General features: G+C 35.4%; 2 protein-coding genes across 3 annotated transcripts; one reads left to right on the forward strand and one right to left on the reverse strand.

Annotated features, from left to right (window-relative positions):
- Window positions 1-2,424: 2,424 nt before the first annotated feature.
- Window positions 2,425-4,559, forward strand: LOC128675374 (twist-related protein-like). The gene has a single exon (XM_053754755.2). It carries the CDS (start codon window positions 2,533-2,535, stop codon window positions 3,310-3,312), a length of 780 nt encoding a protein of 259 aa, XP_053610730.1. The 5' UTR covers window positions 2,425-2,532; the 3' UTR covers window positions 3,313-4,559.
- On the reverse strand, window positions 3,606-18,374 carry LOC128675373 (zinc finger protein Xfin-like). Of its 2 annotated transcripts, XM_053754753.1 has the most exons (16): window positions 17,867-18,374; window positions 17,232-17,501; window positions 16,800-16,957; window positions 16,281-16,431; window positions 15,875-15,985; window positions 15,032-15,172; window positions 14,602-14,688; window positions 13,772-13,861; window positions 12,886-12,976; window positions 12,093-12,321; window positions 11,530-11,635; window positions 11,061-11,181; window positions 7,784-7,942; window positions 7,281-7,449; window positions 6,127-6,258; window positions 3,606-6,041 (listed from the first exon to the last, which is right to left on the reverse strand). In XM_053754753.1, exons 1-16 carry the CDS (start codon window positions 18,147-18,149, stop codon window positions 5,997-5,999), a joined length of 2,343 nt encoding a protein of 780 aa, XP_053610728.1. In that variant the 5' UTR covers window positions 18,150-18,374; the 3' UTR covers window positions 3,606-5,996. The 2 variants fall into 2 exon arrangements, with proteins under 2 accessions (XP_053610728.1, XP_053610729.1); XM_053754754.1 differs by lacking the exon at window positions 13,772-13,861.
- Between the last annotated feature and the right edge of the window lie 147 nt (window positions 18,375-18,521).

Raw genomic sequence — 18,521 nt, forward strand, 5'->3', positions numbered from 1 at the left:
TTATTATTTTATGAAAATTTCTCACCATCCTAGTGAACTTAAGTCAGGTACCTATATAATTGTTTAGAATTCAATACGAAATGTACTTACACAATAAAAAATATAATAAAACTAAATATGAACGCATTTTATGACTAAACAGTGCAGGTTTAACACATGGGATAGGTACCCTCTAAATACCTTTCATTGCTCTCAGTAGGTAAGTACCTACCTAACTAATTGCCATTCATAAAATCTTAATCTCCACAACTTGGCACTTTTTACCGTGAGAACCGAAGAGCAATAAGAGATAACGGTATGAGTAGTTCGGCTCATCAATGAAATTCTACTTAGGGAATCCCTTGACACCAGATGTTACCTTAGTGAGCACACCGACTGCAATTCTGACGCTTATTGCGAGTGTATTTCAAACCTAAATGATAATTTAGAAAATAATACGGATATGTTTGCGAAAAAAATGGGACAAGGCCATGGGCAATTACCTTGCATTTTATACACATATACTTATGTGTGTGTAAAATGATGATGGTAATGCATGTAAACCTATATTAGACTTAGAAAAACTAAAATTTGAAATTATAAACTAAATATTTTAGACGAAAACCTACCTACCTACGACCTACTTGATCACCTCACATAGATAATTCTTAGTTAGATCCTAGATATAGGATGTAAGGACACCGTTTTTGTTTTCGTGGTATGGGTTAACCCTAAAAGGTACAAAATGTAATTATTTATTCCTTTTGTAAGAATATAATATAATAATATGATTCTAATTTTATAAGTACCTACGCCTAAAAATATCGAATATTGGCGATTCAAAGAATAAAATTCCTGCGCGGCCTTTGGCTGAGAAAGAAGCCGGGAAACCGCTCAGATGAGAGAGTAAAAGGTCAGAAGTTTACATACCTTTGTTTAGATTGTCAAAAGTAGCGTTATAATAATGTACCTGTAAGTATTTTTAGAATTATGGATAATGAACTTAACAATGACTTGTCTCCGCCACGCGGTGTGGTAACTTCGCTCGAAATAGGCAGCATGTGTATTAGTCAATAGTTTTATTTTTGTTTCTGTTATAAGTTGAAAGTAATTAAATGTATTTTGATGACAAAAAAAAATTTTCACAAGAACAAAAATTAAAACTGATGTTTAATTTTTGTACAGGATACCTAAGATCACCGTTTCTGTTCCTTAGAAAAACAAAGTTATTTTGTGATAAGAAATCTCACCCTATAGTCAGTCCACAGGGTAGACCGTTTACAAACATTTTTAAAGATGCCTCATATATTTATCTAAATCGGTAACGGAATTTAGGAGTATAATGATATAAAAAAAGCTTGACCTAAAATATGACCTCATTCAACAATCGGGTAAAAACACAAACCATTTAATAAAAAGGACTACAAGATAAATCCGTGAATTGTGTCAAAATTTATACATGTGATTCGCCGAAGCGGTGTTTATATAGTGTGAAGTTAGTATAATACTTATAAATAGATCCTCATCCTTACATATTACAAAACAAGGTATGCTGCCGCCTCTGTCTGCGTCTGTTCGTGATAAACTCAAGTACTTTACGAACTTTCATGCGGTTTTCACCAAAAGGTTGTGTGATTCTTGAGGAAAGTTTAGGTGTATAATTTATTATGTTTACTCGAACGAAGTCGTGACGGGCCGCTAGTAGAATTCCTTTTTCGTCCAAGATGAAAACTTCAGTTACTGACTATAGTGATTTTCTACAAATGCAGTTCACACCTAAAAAAAATAATCAGTTAATGATCACAGAATATCAGCCGTAGCTTCTAACATTAAGCAGGCGCTGTCATACCTATCTTTGTTATTGGGAGCGAGATAAATAAATTAAATATTTATACCGAAGGCTAGCGGCCGTGGGACCGCGTCGGGGCTCCTTGGTCACATTGCGTCAGGGATATTTTTAGGATAACCGCCTCGGCAGGACGACGCGACTGCTACAAAAAACGAGCAAGGGTGGCGCCGAACTTTATGTCACGTGAAATATTATAATGGCCATGAAAGTCGGTTTTATTAGGACCTTTGCGGGGGAAACAACTCATTCAAATTTTAAGGGTCACAAAAATATCGAATTTCAGACTTCACAGGAAGAAAGTAACGTAGGTATACATGACATTCATTTGCAGAACGTTCGGATCCGTATATTGTCTTTGTCCATCTACAAACACCGCTTCGGCGAATCTCACAGGATGCGAGTTCACCGATGCGATCGGTTATGGCGACCGAGCACCATATCTACCTATAGCTATGTATCGGGAAATACGTTCAGATGATGGACAAGATAAACAGAAACGATCGCGTCTTTATTTCTGTCTCTGTCTGGCACGTCCTGCGAGCCGGGGGGCGGCGTCAGGGGCGCGGCGCGATGGAGATGGTTATTTTTTGTATCTTGTCAATGAAGGGACGGCTCGGGGCGGGCACAGGACTCCGCAGTCGGTGGCTGCAGTCCGCCTGCGATTCTCATGTCGCTCACGTCACGTACCGCGAAAACTTTACAAAATGAATTACGAAAATTGTGATAGCAGTTTACCGATCAAACGCGAGCTCGATTACCACGAAGACGAGGAATACTTTAGGTACGCTCCGGTGGAAGTGGAGCGGCATGCAGAGGCGCCAGCCTTCGCGCCCTCCTCGCCCACACATCTCATGGACCTCAGCGGCGGCCACGAGCGCCCGCTGCCGCACCAGTGGCCCCCCAACGTCGCTTTCGAGACTGACGAACGGGATTACCAACAACAACATTACGCGCCATACGACCAACAATACCAACGACAAACTAGAAGTTTCTATTTCGACGACTCAAATTCCCAGGACAGAATAAGAGGCTACTATGAAAATAATGAAATGCCCAAATTGGACGTGACGTATCCGTCGTCGGAGGATCGGAGTTCAGAAAATGAGGAACAAAGGCGATCGAGGAAGCGCTCGAAATCGGCGCGGAAGAAGACGCAGTCGTTCGAGGAGATGCAGATCCAGCGGGTGATGGCCAACGTGCGGGAGAGGCAGCGGACGCAGAGCTTGAACGAGGCGTTCGCGAGCCTGAGAGAAATCATTCCATCGCTGCCAAGCGACAAGCTGTCCAAGATACAGACGCTGCAGCTCGCGACGCAATACATAGAGTTCTTGTACCAGATCCTGTCCAACAGCGAGGCGGGCACCAATAGCGAGAACAGTAGCGACGCCGGCGGCGAGCACGGAAAATATCTCGCGCAGGACAAGCTCAGCTATGCCTTCTCCGTGTGGAGGATGGAAGGTGAGTGGACAAATGGACAAACGTGATAAGTGAACTATTTATGAAAAGACACTTCTCTATTCCATTATTAACTTTAAGATTATAGTGAATTACGCTGATATGAATAAATGTGATAGTTAATTAAGTAGACTTAATTAGAGAGTTAAATAGATTATAGATATTTCGGATAAATCCATTGTTACTTGAAAATTTTGTTTCTACAACATGGAGTTTTGAATACAGCTGTATACCAAAAAATATGTAACATTCTAATTATTACAAGTATAAAATTGTTATATTGTTTATTAAAATGTCCTATAAATATAATAAAATTACTATATGAATTATAAAACTTTTTATTCTCACAAATTCAAGATCCCAGTTTGCAGCAAAAACCTATTTTAATTATATATTGTGATTAGGTAAAAAAATATACATAACATTTACTGCAGTGCAAACTAATTGAAATTACTTTTTAAAGTTTATTTTTTAGGAAAGGATTTATATGCAAAAATCAAATTGTCAATCTAAATTACAAGTCCGGTTAATAATTTGTGATATCAATATTGATAATGATATAGTACAACTTAAAAATCATACTGAAAATAAAAAATATGCTAGTATGCATCTAAATAAAAGTGGCACGGTCAAACATTCGGGCAACTGTTGATAATGAATAAAGAATCTTATAAGTAAAAAATGGAATTAAATATAAAAGAAAAACTAAAACCGCTGATTGACAATATTAAAACACTGAACAAATGCTAATTTTGTGATTAGTATAATTTTGGACTAGGGAAAAATATTTTCTAAAACTTATCGCACATGCAGCCAAATATTATATAGGAACTTATTTCACAATATTTTGAATTCGTTATATTGCATACATGCAAATTAGCGTAGTAGCTCGTTTTGTCAATTTCTCAAAATGTCAATCAGCGCGCGAGTCGTTCTATGTCTACTACCTAAATATGTCTTTCTGTCAACTTTTCGATTTCTCGAATTAACGATTCAATTAAAGGAGATAATTATATAATTATCACTTTACTTACATGCATGTTAAGATATAGGAAATCATATGTGCCACCACAAAGAAAGTATGCAAACATAATTTATTTTCCTATAATTAGACATATTATTAGAAAGTGGAATCAAAATAAATGGTGTAAACTGATCTAAATACATATATAGGTTTTTTAAATTTTTATCGTAGTTGATATTATGCGAATTGCAACATTTATATGTTGTCAAAACATTTCACAAAGTTGTCAAAACGAGCTGATACGCTATCTATGACTTATATTATGAAGTAGCTGATACCACATCAAAAACCACCTCAATCCCAATGCTCCATTTTGACGTGAAAGAAGTAGGTATTAATAAACACACTTTCACATGAAAAATATTCATATGGATTCAGCTATTGTCACCTTTTAATTGACTACAAAATAACACCCTTACAAGAAAGCTCATAGCATAATTAACAAGTAAACAACATTGTCCTAAAATCGTCGAAAAACCTAAACCTACATAATGTATAACAGACGGCAAAATACATATACAATTACAATGCAATAGAAATTTGAATTGCCTAGCTAGGTAATATAATATAATGTATAAATATCTCGAGAAAAATATTTATTTGATATTTCTGCGGGAAACAGGTGTGGTAAGTAAAACGAACCAGTTAGTACATATTATTATTGTCTAGAAACACAATGTGGTAAAATATATTGATTTAAACATTTTCAAATTACAATTTCATGAACACATATACTATGCATAAGTATGCATTCCTTTTTTAAATAAGTAAATAGTTTCAATAAATATTAGCTATGAAGATAAATCTTCAAATATTTTTTGTGGCAAATAATGTCGTCAAATTAGAAAACTATATGAAGATATTTCACCATTTTATTATTTTAAATATGTTTGTATGATATTATAGTCTCACTTCACTTGTTGTTACAAGTGAAAATTATAATTTTACGACATCTTTTTATAATATGAAGAACATAAATTCTTAATATAAAAAGAAATAGTCTGTATGAACACGATAAACTCAAATGCAACCGGACGGATTTTTAAGAGTTTTTATCATTTATAAATGGATTCCTGGTATAATTTATTATGGTTTTAACCGAGTGAAGCCCGGACGGACCGCTAGTCGAATATGAAAAATAAGGTACTGATAAATATAATATTTCATTACAGAAAAATGCACGTACCTACGAAATAGTTTTTTAATATAGCTGCTAATATTGCGCAGATCTTTTTCTCAATGAAATATCAGCAGACCAAATTGATTTCTAATTTAAACTGTTATGCGATGGACAATAATTAGAGAAAAAGTAAAAAATAATCAAAAATAATTTTATTTTATTATCCAATTTGACGGCACGTGTAATTATTTATGCATATATTAAATATTTAAAAAATTAAGGGCCTGTTTCACAGCTTGTAAAATGATCTCATTATAATATAACTAAATGTCTGATTCATAAATAATATTGCATGATTTTTTAATATATAGTATATGAGTTTATGCATTAAACTTTAACGCAATTGCGACTACTACAGTGGAATAACTTATGATTAGACTATCAGAGACTAGTGAAACAGGCCCTATGTTGCAATAAATATAAAAATACCGAAGAATTCTTATTATAAACTCTTAACAATAATTATTTACATAACAGTTAACCTATCTAACTATTTATTAAATGTAAATTTACGGCACTATCATTTCTTCAGCATTTATATCTAGGATTGTTATCTGAAACAAGAAATATCAATCGTTTATCTGTAGACTGAAATTTGCATGCACAATATTTCGCAAAAAGGTAATTTAGTTAACTTACCAAAGAATTGTCTTTCGATGTAGGTATGTCTACTTCTTCGATCGAAGTTTTTATATTGTCTGCTTCTATTTGAATGGTTTCAGTGTCTCCGCCCTCACCAAGAACCACCCAATCTTTATCGCCGTCGGTTTGCTGTGAATAAATATGTGTGATTGGTTCAACTGTTAATTATATTATTTCAAACATTTAATACTTAATCATTAATTTTTTTGACGTTTAATTAAATTTTAATTTTATGGACATATAAATTCAGAAGCATTCGTGTTTATCGTATTTAAATTGTTTTTTTTTTCTTCAGTATGTATAGCAGCGACTGCAACTATATTTGCACACTATTCTAAGGTAAGGCATGTTGAGTCTAAGTGTTTTAAGATTTTATGTATCAATTTACGCGTGTTTTTGCAAAAAAAAAAATAGCTTTCTTCATTTAAACCACGGATTTTGTTACAATTTTTACTGTTTATTAGACAATTTATTCCCAAAGGTTTATACCTACATAAATGACTCCGTGCGAAGCCAGACCAGGTCACTAGTAAATAATAAGTTGAAGATGTATTTGAATCATTTCAAGTATTTCGTGGTGGGAGGGGACTCTGTATACGTCTGCTATAACTCCCTTTATGGGGCCGAAATAACAATGCCGGTAGCAAATACTATGGGTTTTTGTCCAAAAACTAGCTGTTGCCCGCGGTTCCAACAGCGTAATAACTATGTATATTTGGGTGTTTTTCATACTAAGTTGCCCACAACCCATATAAATTAGTGTTTGCGACCTACTACGCTTAGATAAGATGAGCGGCGCGCAGCGATCGACTCCACCGCCATATTTCTTTACCTATGTCTTCTGGCTGCTTTTGAAAGTACTTAATTTTCACAACTATTGTGTACGACTCTACTAATATACCTATAAACAGTTTCTCGAAAGAGTTCTCGTCCAACTGATGCGCTTGTTTGAAACATGGACACGTGAATATGACATATTTAATTTATTATACTTTAGTTATCCCAATGAAGTTACAGAACTCACCACTTTGTGGAAAGAGTCTCCATCCAGCTGATGCTTCACAAGGTCCTTCAGTCCGCCGCATAGCAGACACGTGAACTTCAGATTGTTACTATAAATAACTATCATAAATTTATAGATGATATCTCACCAGTTTGTCCAAAGAGTCCCCGTCAAGCTGATGCGCCTGCTTCACATGGTCCTTCAACGCGAACGCTCTCGCGTACCGCGCGCCGCACAGCGGACACGTGAACTTCAGGTTGTTCTGGCGCGCGTGCGTTTCCATGTGAACACGCACTGCGTACAGAGATGCGAAAGGCCTGGGGGAATGGAAATTAAATTAAGTAGATGTGATGGAATAAAAGAAAATAATGCATTTTTATTATTCAGCTTTAATACAGCGCTCTAAGAACGGTTATAAGAACGTTGTATTAAAAATCAAGTCAGGGTATACTTTTACATCTTTCATTTATCTGAGCGTATTCTGTTCACAGCTATGACTTAAGGCCGACGTAAGGCCAAATACCGCTTAAAAATATTCATATACAATTTTTAAGACTTGCTTAACTTCAGGATATTACCATTACAATAATGTATTCTTCTATATCCTAATGGATGACTTTTGTGAGAATCTTTTTGAAAGTCTTCAAATACCTGTTACAGTGTTGGCAGGAAAACGGCTTCGTGTGACACTTCTTGTGGCCTGCGAGCTGGACAGAAGTTTTGAACGCTTTCGGACACATCGGACACTTGTACGCTCGCTTCTCTGAATGTGTCAGCAGGTGATGGTTATACACGCTGTGTGCTTTAAACCTGTCGGGGAATAGTACATTGTACATCGAGAAATGAAAGTAATTCTAATGACGTTGCATGGTGCCGAGACGAAGTCAAGGGCGCCGAATACTCTGTTGTGAATCGTATTTTCTTTCTAGTGATGCATAAACGCCAAAGTTTGAAGGAAAGAGGAAAAGGAAGGCCAAATAGGGCTTATATATACCAAATAAATGAGATAGCAAGAGACTGAAAATAATAGAAAAAGATGTAAAGGACTCCACAGACAAAAACTTTTTTAAATTAGAATGAATGAACGTTTTGAGAGCTTGTTCATTTATTTAGGAAATACTGAACGAATTTTGATAAAGGTATTTTTTTTTAATCTTTCAAACGCATATCAAGTCAAAGTCACCAGTAATTTCAGAGCATTTGATATGCTGATCTATATATGCTTATCTATAGCTCAGTATAAGAGAACGTAACTCATAAGTATATTTTTTAATAGTTGGCTAACCCAGAGCAGGCGTATTTTCTTCCTGCCATAAACTGCACATTACTTGCGCAAAGTGATCGTCAAGACGGTTTATATGCAGTTTACATGAGATGCTCGGAATCATAGAGTGATACAGAAATGAAGCTTTCGAATGAAGAATCGAAAACTGCTAAAAATAAGTTTAAGGTATACGGTACAGGAGGTCTCTAACACAGTTTCAAGTATCCTTTCCGGGTATACGTGTACTTATGTTGTGTTAAGAACTGGTTGACTTTCTAATCAATGTCCCATACATTTACCCGAGATACATAATAATTCCATACGAGGTTGACAGTTTGCCCACTATAATATAGAAAGAAAGAAAGAAAACATTTATTTGCCAAAAACATGGGTACAAATAGTCAAAATGAATTAGACCTACACGTTTTACCGAATATAGGTATGCAAATATAAATAAATAAAGAGGAGCATGCTATCCACTACAAATCCAAAACAAAAAAAGAATTATAATGTACTTATACTAGCCCTAAATTCTATCCGAGTCTATCATTAAAGAAATCATTTAAAGTATAATAACATTTATCAGTTAATAAAGACTTGAGGTGCTTTTTAAATAGATTTAAATTTAAGCTTTTATATTGATTTGGAATTTTGTTGTAAATTTTCGGTGCCATACATACTATGCTATTACCGATATACATACTATGCTATAAAATAAAGAAATCTATCCCACTAATATTATAACGCCACAAGTTTGTGTGTTTGTTGTCTTCCCGCTTAAATGGCTGGGCCAATGTTTTATGTGGTATTAAAGTAGCTTATACCTTAGATTAACACATTAACACGGGAATCGCCAACTTTGGTAATAAAACGTACCCTATTTTATTCGATTCCCGTATGATTTGTTCAAAAATTCTGAACTGATAGTGAATGGTGTTTTATAATGGCACTACTGTTCATAAAAACGTACGTATTTTAAGAAAATAAAATGTAATAAAAAAGAAAAAATAATTACGGTGCGGGAATCTCCGCAGGATACAGCTAGTTTAGGAATACAGCGACCAAGATCTGTATGATCGACGCTTTGAGCCAAAGTACTCGTTTGCTTTGAGATCATATCTCAGAACGCGGTCGTTACTTTACTAACTATAACTCCATAATGATGGCTTGGTAATAGTGCAGACCGAACGCCATTCAACTCGGTGCTTAAATACTAATGTTTTCAGTATACACTCGTGCTGGTACAATATGGTAGAAATTAAATGGGATTATTATACTAACAATTCACCAACCTGTATGCTGCTTCTTTCAATATTAGAGTGTATAATATAAAATAGACTAATCATTTTAATGTTATATCGCTAGGTTTCCGAGATGAGATAATACTGCCAATTAATACTGTGAAAGTTTGGATGTGTATATATTGTATACTCATCCACGCGATATCTAATGGTTGGATTAAGATTTAGTACACAGGTAGAACCCAAGATACATATAGATAATTTAGACACAAGTACTTTTTATCACAATTCTCTCGCGGGAACAAAGTCATGTGGCGTAGTTGATAGTTCTACCGCGGAATCTTTTTAACTTTCAGGTTATAATTATTTAATTTTGAATAAGCCTGTGAAGGTGTGCTGCTGAAGTAAAAATTATGCAACTAATTTTTATACTTCTTATTTATTTTTTATTATAATATGCAATATGTACTTTAGAAATCATATCTTTAGGTTCAATTTGAATACATATGATCACAGAACATATTCAAAGAACTTTAGCCGCCACCCACCAACGAATAACATAAAACATACATGTATGTATACATTTATTTGCATTATTGAGATATTTAAACCGCATGTGCCAGATATCGATATTATTTTACGAGTATATCGAGAAACGTTATTTCTTATTTCCGGACGTGAAGACTCGTTATGTCTCATGGTAAACGTTAGTGAGACTATTCCGATGTTCAAATGTCCTACATGTGTGTTGCGAAATTATTTTACGAGGGGTATATCCTGATGATCCGCTTTGTTTGTCATTTTGCTACTCTGTTGCACTGTCGCGCATGTATATTCCATGCGAATTTTGTGGTTTGGCAGCGTTAATTTCTAATGACATCTAAATTTCCATTGCTTTTTCGTCACTAATGGAAAATCAGCCCAATTTTTCATCTTTTATAAATATAGTAAGTCAACTATGTATGAAAAATATTGCTATGACTTTCTTATGGCAAAAAAACGTAGATCGTGCCGGTTTTAGTCGCCATGCGGTTTTAGTATCTTATCGACTAGTTTTTTTTTGCTACTTTGAATGGCGTGTAATTTTTTCCCCACCAGATTACGCTAGAGGAACGCCAGGTGTATTGTCAGATAGTACTAAACTGTCAATGGAATTTGACAAGAATTCCCTTCTTGGATAGGGTACTATGTAAAAAAAATTCACACTCCGGAGAAAAGGCCTCATTTTCATCATTGAATTATTGTGAATATATTTGTTGAAACTTTGAAAATGTTTTTCCCAAATGAACTTAAAAGCTCTTTGTTGCCTGATATAAGTGATTTAAAGTGCATTTTATCTTTTCTCACATTTGAAATCCGGATCCGGAAATACCCTATTCGTGAAGGTACCTGTAGAAGTGAGAACAGAAACACAGACACGTACCGCTTGCCGCAGTGCGGACAGGCGTAGGGCCGAGCGCCGGTGTGCGTGCGCATGTGCAGCGTGAGGCAGTACGACACGCGGAAACTCTTGCCGCAGATCTCGCAGCTGTGCGGCTTCTCTCCTGCACACAACATTAAATACTAGTTTTATCTCTTTTCCCTGAGGACATCGTCCAAAAGTGATATAAAATTACCAATATAACAATATACTATGTTATACTACTAGAAAAAGTTATTTAAAATATGAATAAATTAATGAATTGCCGTTTGACACAGTGGACTATCGAGGCGCCACTGTAACTTAGCGATAGCTGAATCTAACCCTAAAACGAGTGGGAGCACTTTCTCACACTCGCCCTGGTATGGCCTTCGCCACAATGTAGCTCCACAAATTAAATATTAATTTATTAAGTTATTATTCTGTGGTTATAATTAATTAATAAATTGCACAACCACATGTATGTATATACCTGTGTGTATCCTTTCGTGTTTGACTTTCTCGTGCGGCCGCGAGAATTGTCTGGGACAGTAGACGCAGCAGTACGGGAGAGACTTGTCTGTCTTGTTCTCCGGAATCTGGAATATTACTATCACATCACTATAGGAGCGTTGCACTAGTCAAATTTGACGTTAACTATAACCTGCACACAACATCGCATCCGATCGGTAGGACGAATGCAATCGGACCACATGGCCAGAGTACAGACTTCGCCATTTTATCTAATCGGCGGCGATACGAAAGTTAAAGTTAACGTTACTAGTGCGCCTACCCCTAACTACAGGTTGTGGGTACAGCCCTAGAACGACACACATGTATGCGAAATTCTAAGAAAATTGGATGTGCAAACAAAAGCTTGCAGAATTAACAAACTTATTTTATATTAATTAGGCTAGGAATGGGATTTTAGTTCCAACAGTATTTCTAATTCTAAACAAAAATTATAAAATAATACATTCAATAGTGAAAATTAAGTTCTCTTCACACAAACAGGTATAATAGTTCTAAACACATAAGAAATAAAGTCAAATTTACCTTGTTCATATTGTGGGCCTTCATATGCATCTCTAAATATTCTTCCGATTGGAATTTCTTGTTGCATATGGTGCAGTTCATCTTATTGTTAGACTTGTGTGAATGCTGGTGTATGGTGCGGTAGTCGATAGGGATCATTTTGTTGCAAATATTGCATAGGTACCGCGTATCGTCTACTATATGTTCGGCGCCATCTTGATTTTTCACTGGAGGGTCTATGGGGCGAGTTCTGGAAAAGGACTACACTCATACATCCAAATCGATATATTTATAACGTTAGAAGTAGGGTGGTGGCGCAAAATTATAAGATTTTATATGGATGATGGTGGCGCAAAATTATAATTTTTTTTGTTAGCGAGGACAATAATCACAGTTCAAAATTTTGCTAGGTAAATATACCAAGCTAGGCGTGTTTTCCAACAAAGAATATGTTTTTACAGAACATAATTTTCAAATACGTCGGCATTATTACAGTTAATAAATCTGACATAATCACCAACGTTAAAAAATAATTAAACAAATAAAACTTTTTGGAATAAATATACAAAACATGCTACAATAGCGACCCGTCCCGACTTCGCTGGGGTAAAACCATAAATTATACAAGTAAACCTTCCTCTTGATTCACTCTATCTATAATAAAACCCGCACCGAAATCCTTAACATTGTATAGGGACAGACAGATTTTGTTTCGTACTGTGTAATGATGAAAACATTACGGAACGACCTCTACCTTCTCTATCTATAGAGTCTATCAATAGAGTTCCAAAGAGAATAAGATAATTACACTCACTTGACCGGATCGTGCATTCTTTTGTGCAGTTTCAACGATTTATTTGTTAAGAACACTGTGCAGCAGATCTCACAGTTGTACTTCTGTTCACCTGGAATAAAAAATCGTTTAGAGATAAAACTATAACAGCAATTTTTCCCAAGAAAATTTACCGATCCTTCATATTGATGAAGATTTTTTAAAAAATTTCCAAGCATTGAATCATGATTTTTACTAAATAATGTATAGGTATTAAACGCACACGCATCCTTTGTATATTATTTATACATGTAATCTATACATGTAATAAAATGTGTGAGCTGTTATCTGTACATAGGAGATACTAAAGACTAATAGAAGCCAAAATATATTTTTTTACAATTGTTGTCTATCTGTATTTTAGATCGCACATCACGCAAGAACTACTGGTTGAAATTCGATGCGATTTTTACAGTGTATAGCGGAAGGTCTAACGGGATAGATTTCATCGCGATACGTTGCTTAAATCCCGAGATAACGATAAGTTATAAACGCGAGCGAAGCTGCGGGGGAAGCTGCGGGCGAAAGCTAGTATTTAATGAAGAAACATGAACGCCTAAAATTTTTATAAAATATTTTACAATCGAATAAATTTAAGATAAAGGGAAAAGGCGTACTTCTCAAAGCCTGTGCCATACAGGTAATCGTGGCCTTTGAATTTCGCAACTCTTGGCTCTGTCTACCCCGTAAGAGATAAAGACGTAATCGTATCTGACGTGACGTATCTGTATCTTGTCATAGGCGATAGGCTAGCAACACTACTTAATAATATTTCCTTCGAGTTAACTATTTGCTCTGTCTACCCCATAAGATATAAAAACATGATTACTATTATATGTAAGGCATTGTAAACAAATTATTTACTCACTTTTGTGCTTGTCATTGTGAAATTTCATGTGCTCCAAAAGTGTTTTTGAGTTTTCATACGACAAATCACAATGTGGGCAAGGGAACTTTGCTAAAACATAAAATAAAAAAATGGAATAAACATGGCCTATACAGGGTTACTTGTAAAGCATCAGCAACCAAGACGGACTAGGCTGACGCAATAAAAAAAATCCCGGTTCCTTTCGCCGCCATTGAGTATCGTGGTCCAGGGTCTTCAGCATCCTAAGCCAAGACCATTGACACGCATGTAACTAAGTTCACAAGAAACCCTGTCGTCTACAACAAAATAAAAACAAAAAGCAGGTACCTAGATTTTTAAACGACCTTCAGAGTGCATTAAATAACTCGCAATATGCTTATTTTTCTCAATAATTTATAGTGTTACTAGCCAATAGTTCATTGAAAAAGATTTCAATTCCTTCATATGATGAGCACATCATGTTAAGGAATTTAACTCTTTTTCAATTGTCTATGAAGGAATTTAAAGGGACAGCGTCCCCGTGCCCCGGCGTGACAGCCGCTACTCATTCACCGGCGCGGTCGACTTCATCTAGCTAGGACTTGGAGTCCATGAAGTGTTATTACCGTTGTACGACGAGTGCGTTTCAATTTTGTTTTAGCGGAAGAGTAAGCCTAGCCTCTCCATTCCAGCAGTACTTAATGACTGCCCCACGCGTCCCTCCAACTGCACAAGCCACGATCAATGCTCTTGCAGTGGCGAGGTATTTGATCATCACAAATTTGAACGCCAGCGTCGAATCGCCACGAAGAAGAATTTCTTCATAATAGAAATAAAAATATAAAGCTTACCTTTAGGTATTTTATGAATTTTCATGTGGGCACACAGGGACTTTGAGTTTTCATAAGACACAGGACATTGTGGACACGGATATTTCACTAAAACATTTAAAATGTTATTAACAAAAGACAAAGAGTGTTGTTTGCCCTAAATATATAGGAACTAAACATGCCGTCGCTGATCAAACTGTCAAGGCTGACCTTATCCCTTAGTCACCTTGTACGTCATTCACTGGAATAAAATGGAAAGTATATTTTAAGCAAAAAGTCCTCGGCCGCGTCTGTCTGTTCGCGATAAACTCAATAATCATTGCACGGATTTTCATGCCGTTTTAATCAATAAATAGCATGATTCCTGAGGTGTAAAATTTATTATGTTTTTACTCGAGCGAAGCTGAGACGGGCCGCTAGTTAAATATAATTCCTATATTCATATACTCACGGGGCTTGCACGGATGAAGTTTCATATCAGATAATGTCGTGACACAAACGTCGCACACAATACATTGAAACATTTTTACTTTGGTGCCGTCCGCTGTTTCCATCTCCTTCACTACCGCTCTGTGGTACGGTTCATCTTTGTCTGAAACAAAATATTTTATATATTTATTATTATAGCCATTTTCAAAAAGCTTACTCGAAATTTTTATTCTATTCTATTGTGGCGACATCTACCACGCCACATGCACAACGCCGCAGATGTAAAAAGCCGAACAAATGCAACGAATAATCAAGCCACACAAGTGATCCACGACTCTACGGATAGATGGCACTACGGTCGACTCACTACCAGAAGCTAACAAGCCTAGACCGCGCAGACAGTGCGTTTTCGATTGGGAGCATATATACAACCTCCGACATGACACCGTCGGAGCCGGCGGTTCCCCGGCGCTGCACCTAGCCTGGCGGGAAGATTTTCCCTTTATGGCGGTCGAGCATGATAACCTGGCTTCCGTTACACTATTTTCAATTTTAGGACACTTTTATTTTATGCGACGTTTTACGACAAAGACTTTGTGACAAGACAAATTTAGCAGAATGTACACCCTGGCTAATATTAAGATATAACTTTACACTTTATAACAGACTAGCGGCCCGTCCCTACTTCGCTCATGTAAAAACACAATAAAACCTTCCTTCCTCAGGAGTCACACCATTTAATGGTGAAAACCGCATATATATATATATCCATTGCACATGTATACAAAGGATACAATGGTCAAACTGAAATATATTACTAATGGTCATACTGAAAATAGCTAATATATATAATAGCACAACTTACCATTATTCGGCTTAATATCTTTAATGTGACTATCACAGAACTTCTCCACTTGGACATACCGCCTCGTCTGACCCCGGGCCGGCTTCTCTTCATGAGTCTTATCAGATACAACTGGAACATTTTAAAGTACCTTTCGTAATTAATACCAATATAATAAAATATGTAAGATTAATAGATTGAAATGTCCAGGGTATGCATAGTGAGAATGCATCCATACTTATGTACCTACATTTTTATTGTGCGTAAAAAAAGTCAATGCTCTTGAGTAAAAAGGTTTTATAAAAAAATCTGTGCAATACACTGCACATACAGCAGAATTATTTTTTCTTTAATTAAAAAAAACAACTTAAAAAAAAATTCAAAAAAAACTTTCAAGTCTTTTATTCAGTTAGTTATTTTTTTTTACCTGTTGATTTCATTGTGATGGGAGCTTCAACTATATCTCCCGTCTCGGTGATCATACGGCGCGACGTGAAGTTAGTATTGTTCAAACTGCCTTCTGTCATCATTGGATCATACTCCATTGGTATTTCATTATCTCCATCTTCTACAGGTTCCTGAAAACATATCAATAAGGTATTGAAATGTTAAACAGAATAAAATTTAAGAGAGTTCTCACTAAAGTAAATATAAATAATAACTAGATTATCAACAATAATGGTAATACTGGACCGATTTGAATGAAATTTGGTATTAATGCAGTTAAAGATGATAGTTAAGATTTATTATGATATTTATTTCTTGAATAATCCACATGTAGCTTTTTGCAGCTGATGTGGCAATGTAATTTAGCAACAAAGATTGAATTAATATTGATTATTGAGTAATAACAAATTGTGTGAATATATTCCTAATTTTATATATTAGTAAGTAAAATAAGTAGAATGGGAGCACTGATAATAATTTAAAAAACTGAAAATCATACCTCAACCACCACTTCTTGGTCATTGTGGTAGTTCTGTATATGTTCAATGACAGATGAGAAGGAGACACCACAGGAGTTACAACTGTACACTTCTCCTCGATTATCCTCTAGTACATTCTCTGATGGATGCATTATTGAGCCTGCATCTGTTTTTAAATCTGAAATTACATTTATATTTCATTAAATAAATATAGTAAATAAAATATTGCAATGAATCTCAGTACACGTGACACAGACTATTTTGAATATTTTTAGTGTTTTCCTTTCTTCCTAATGGGACAAAAATTCATAGGATTAAACACCTACCAACACTACAACTCTACCAAATCTTTGATCTTAGATTATCCATAACAAATTTAATTAAGAAAATTATTATGTAAATTTAAAAGAGAGAAAGAATAAAGATTTACTACTAAATGTAGTAATTAATACCTTTTACAGTAGTCAATGATATTGTCCCATCATTATTCTGTTTTGTAACTACATTACCACTGTCTAAATCAGAGTCCATCTCTTCCACATACACATACTGGCTCTGACCGTTATCCTCAACAAACTTTAATTCTTGGTTCTGAAAGTTTGATTTGGTCACATGCCTGCCAAGTATCACTGTGTACATCTTGTCACCATTATTGGCATCAATGCTATCAATCATCTCTCTATTGGCAATATGAGGAGAAAGTTCTGTTTGTTTTTCATTTCCTTAAAAAGTTCAATAAATATTTGAATTGTAATTGATTAATGTTTAACACAATAATAAATTGGTAAGTGATATACAATGAGAAATTGACAGAAACATTAGTTGGTTCCCTAAATGTTCTGCCCAAGTTGGCCAGGACCTACATGAGTTGGAGGCTGGATTCAGATCAAATCCCATAGAATGCATACTTTGTTAAGCAGATCTTGTATTTTTGTGGCAATTGCAAGGTTTAAGATTCTGTGTCTATCTTTGTTGAGATAAACAAAGTTTAATACAATAAAGAAGGTTGAAGTCAGTATTTCAAAAGGATCACAGCATTACACAACAGAACAGAACTAGTGCTCCAGTTTCTGCTTTCCTTACTCACCAAGTGTATGATTGCTAGAAATATATGGTTTAATTTCAGTAACATCTTGATGGCTTTTTGAAGATTGGACATCAAATGATTGAGTTGAGCTTTCAGGCTGACAATTATCCAATGAGAGATGCTCGATGAGATGAGTTATGGAAGACCATCTGTTATCACAAACAGGACAATTTAAGTTCGAAAGAAGACCTGTTAAATGTTGAAGCAGTGATAACTTAGTATCAAAAGTTCTATCACAGCATAAAGGGCATTTCAATTCTTTTCCCATTGTAGAATTTCTCATTCATTAGCAATCCCAGTGGTGTGCGAGGCTAGGCATCATATGATGTTTGTATATTATGTTATGAAAACATTTAACTTCACTTAGCCTCATAGGCTATATTCGGTTTGTATCTAATTTCTCAGCAAAAGATCACGTTAAATCAGAAGAACTTCACACTAATAGGTCTAGTAAAGAAAAAGTTATGAAACGGTATGAAACGAAACACCATTTTGAGGAATGTCATCACTGTCAAAATGACATTACATATTTTTTTAAGCTAAGGGCTTATAACTGTAGGTACTGCTTAGTTAATATCTACACATTGTGCAAATCTCGCAATCTGTCGCTTGCATTGCAATTTGTGCTCCAGTTTTAGATTGATATTACTATGTT

This window comes from Plodia interpunctella, chromosome 14 (assembly GCF_027563975.2).
Source record: "Plodia interpunctella isolate USDA-ARS_2022_Savannah chromosome 14, ilPloInte3.2, whole genome shotgun sequence".
Taxonomy (NCBI): Eukaryota; Metazoa; Arthropoda; class Insecta; order Lepidoptera; family Pyralidae; genus Plodia; species Plodia interpunctella.

Coding starts and splice junctions, on each gene's coding strand:
- LOC128675374 (XM_053754755.2), top strand. CDS start 2,533: ATGAATTACGAAAATTGTGATAGCAGTTTACCGATCAAACGCGAGCTC.
- LOC128675373 (XM_053754753.1), bottom strand. CDS start 18,149: ATGAGAAATTCTACAATGGGAAAAGAATTGAAATGCCCTTTATGCTGT. Junction 12,977..13,771: donor TCACAATGACAAGCACAAAA/GTGAGTAAATAA, acceptor TTTTTATTCCAG/GTGAACAGAAGTACAACTGT. Junction 11,182..11,529: donor ACACGAAAGGATACACACAG/GTATATACATAC, acceptor TGTTGTGTGCAG/GAGAGAAGCCGCACAGCTGC.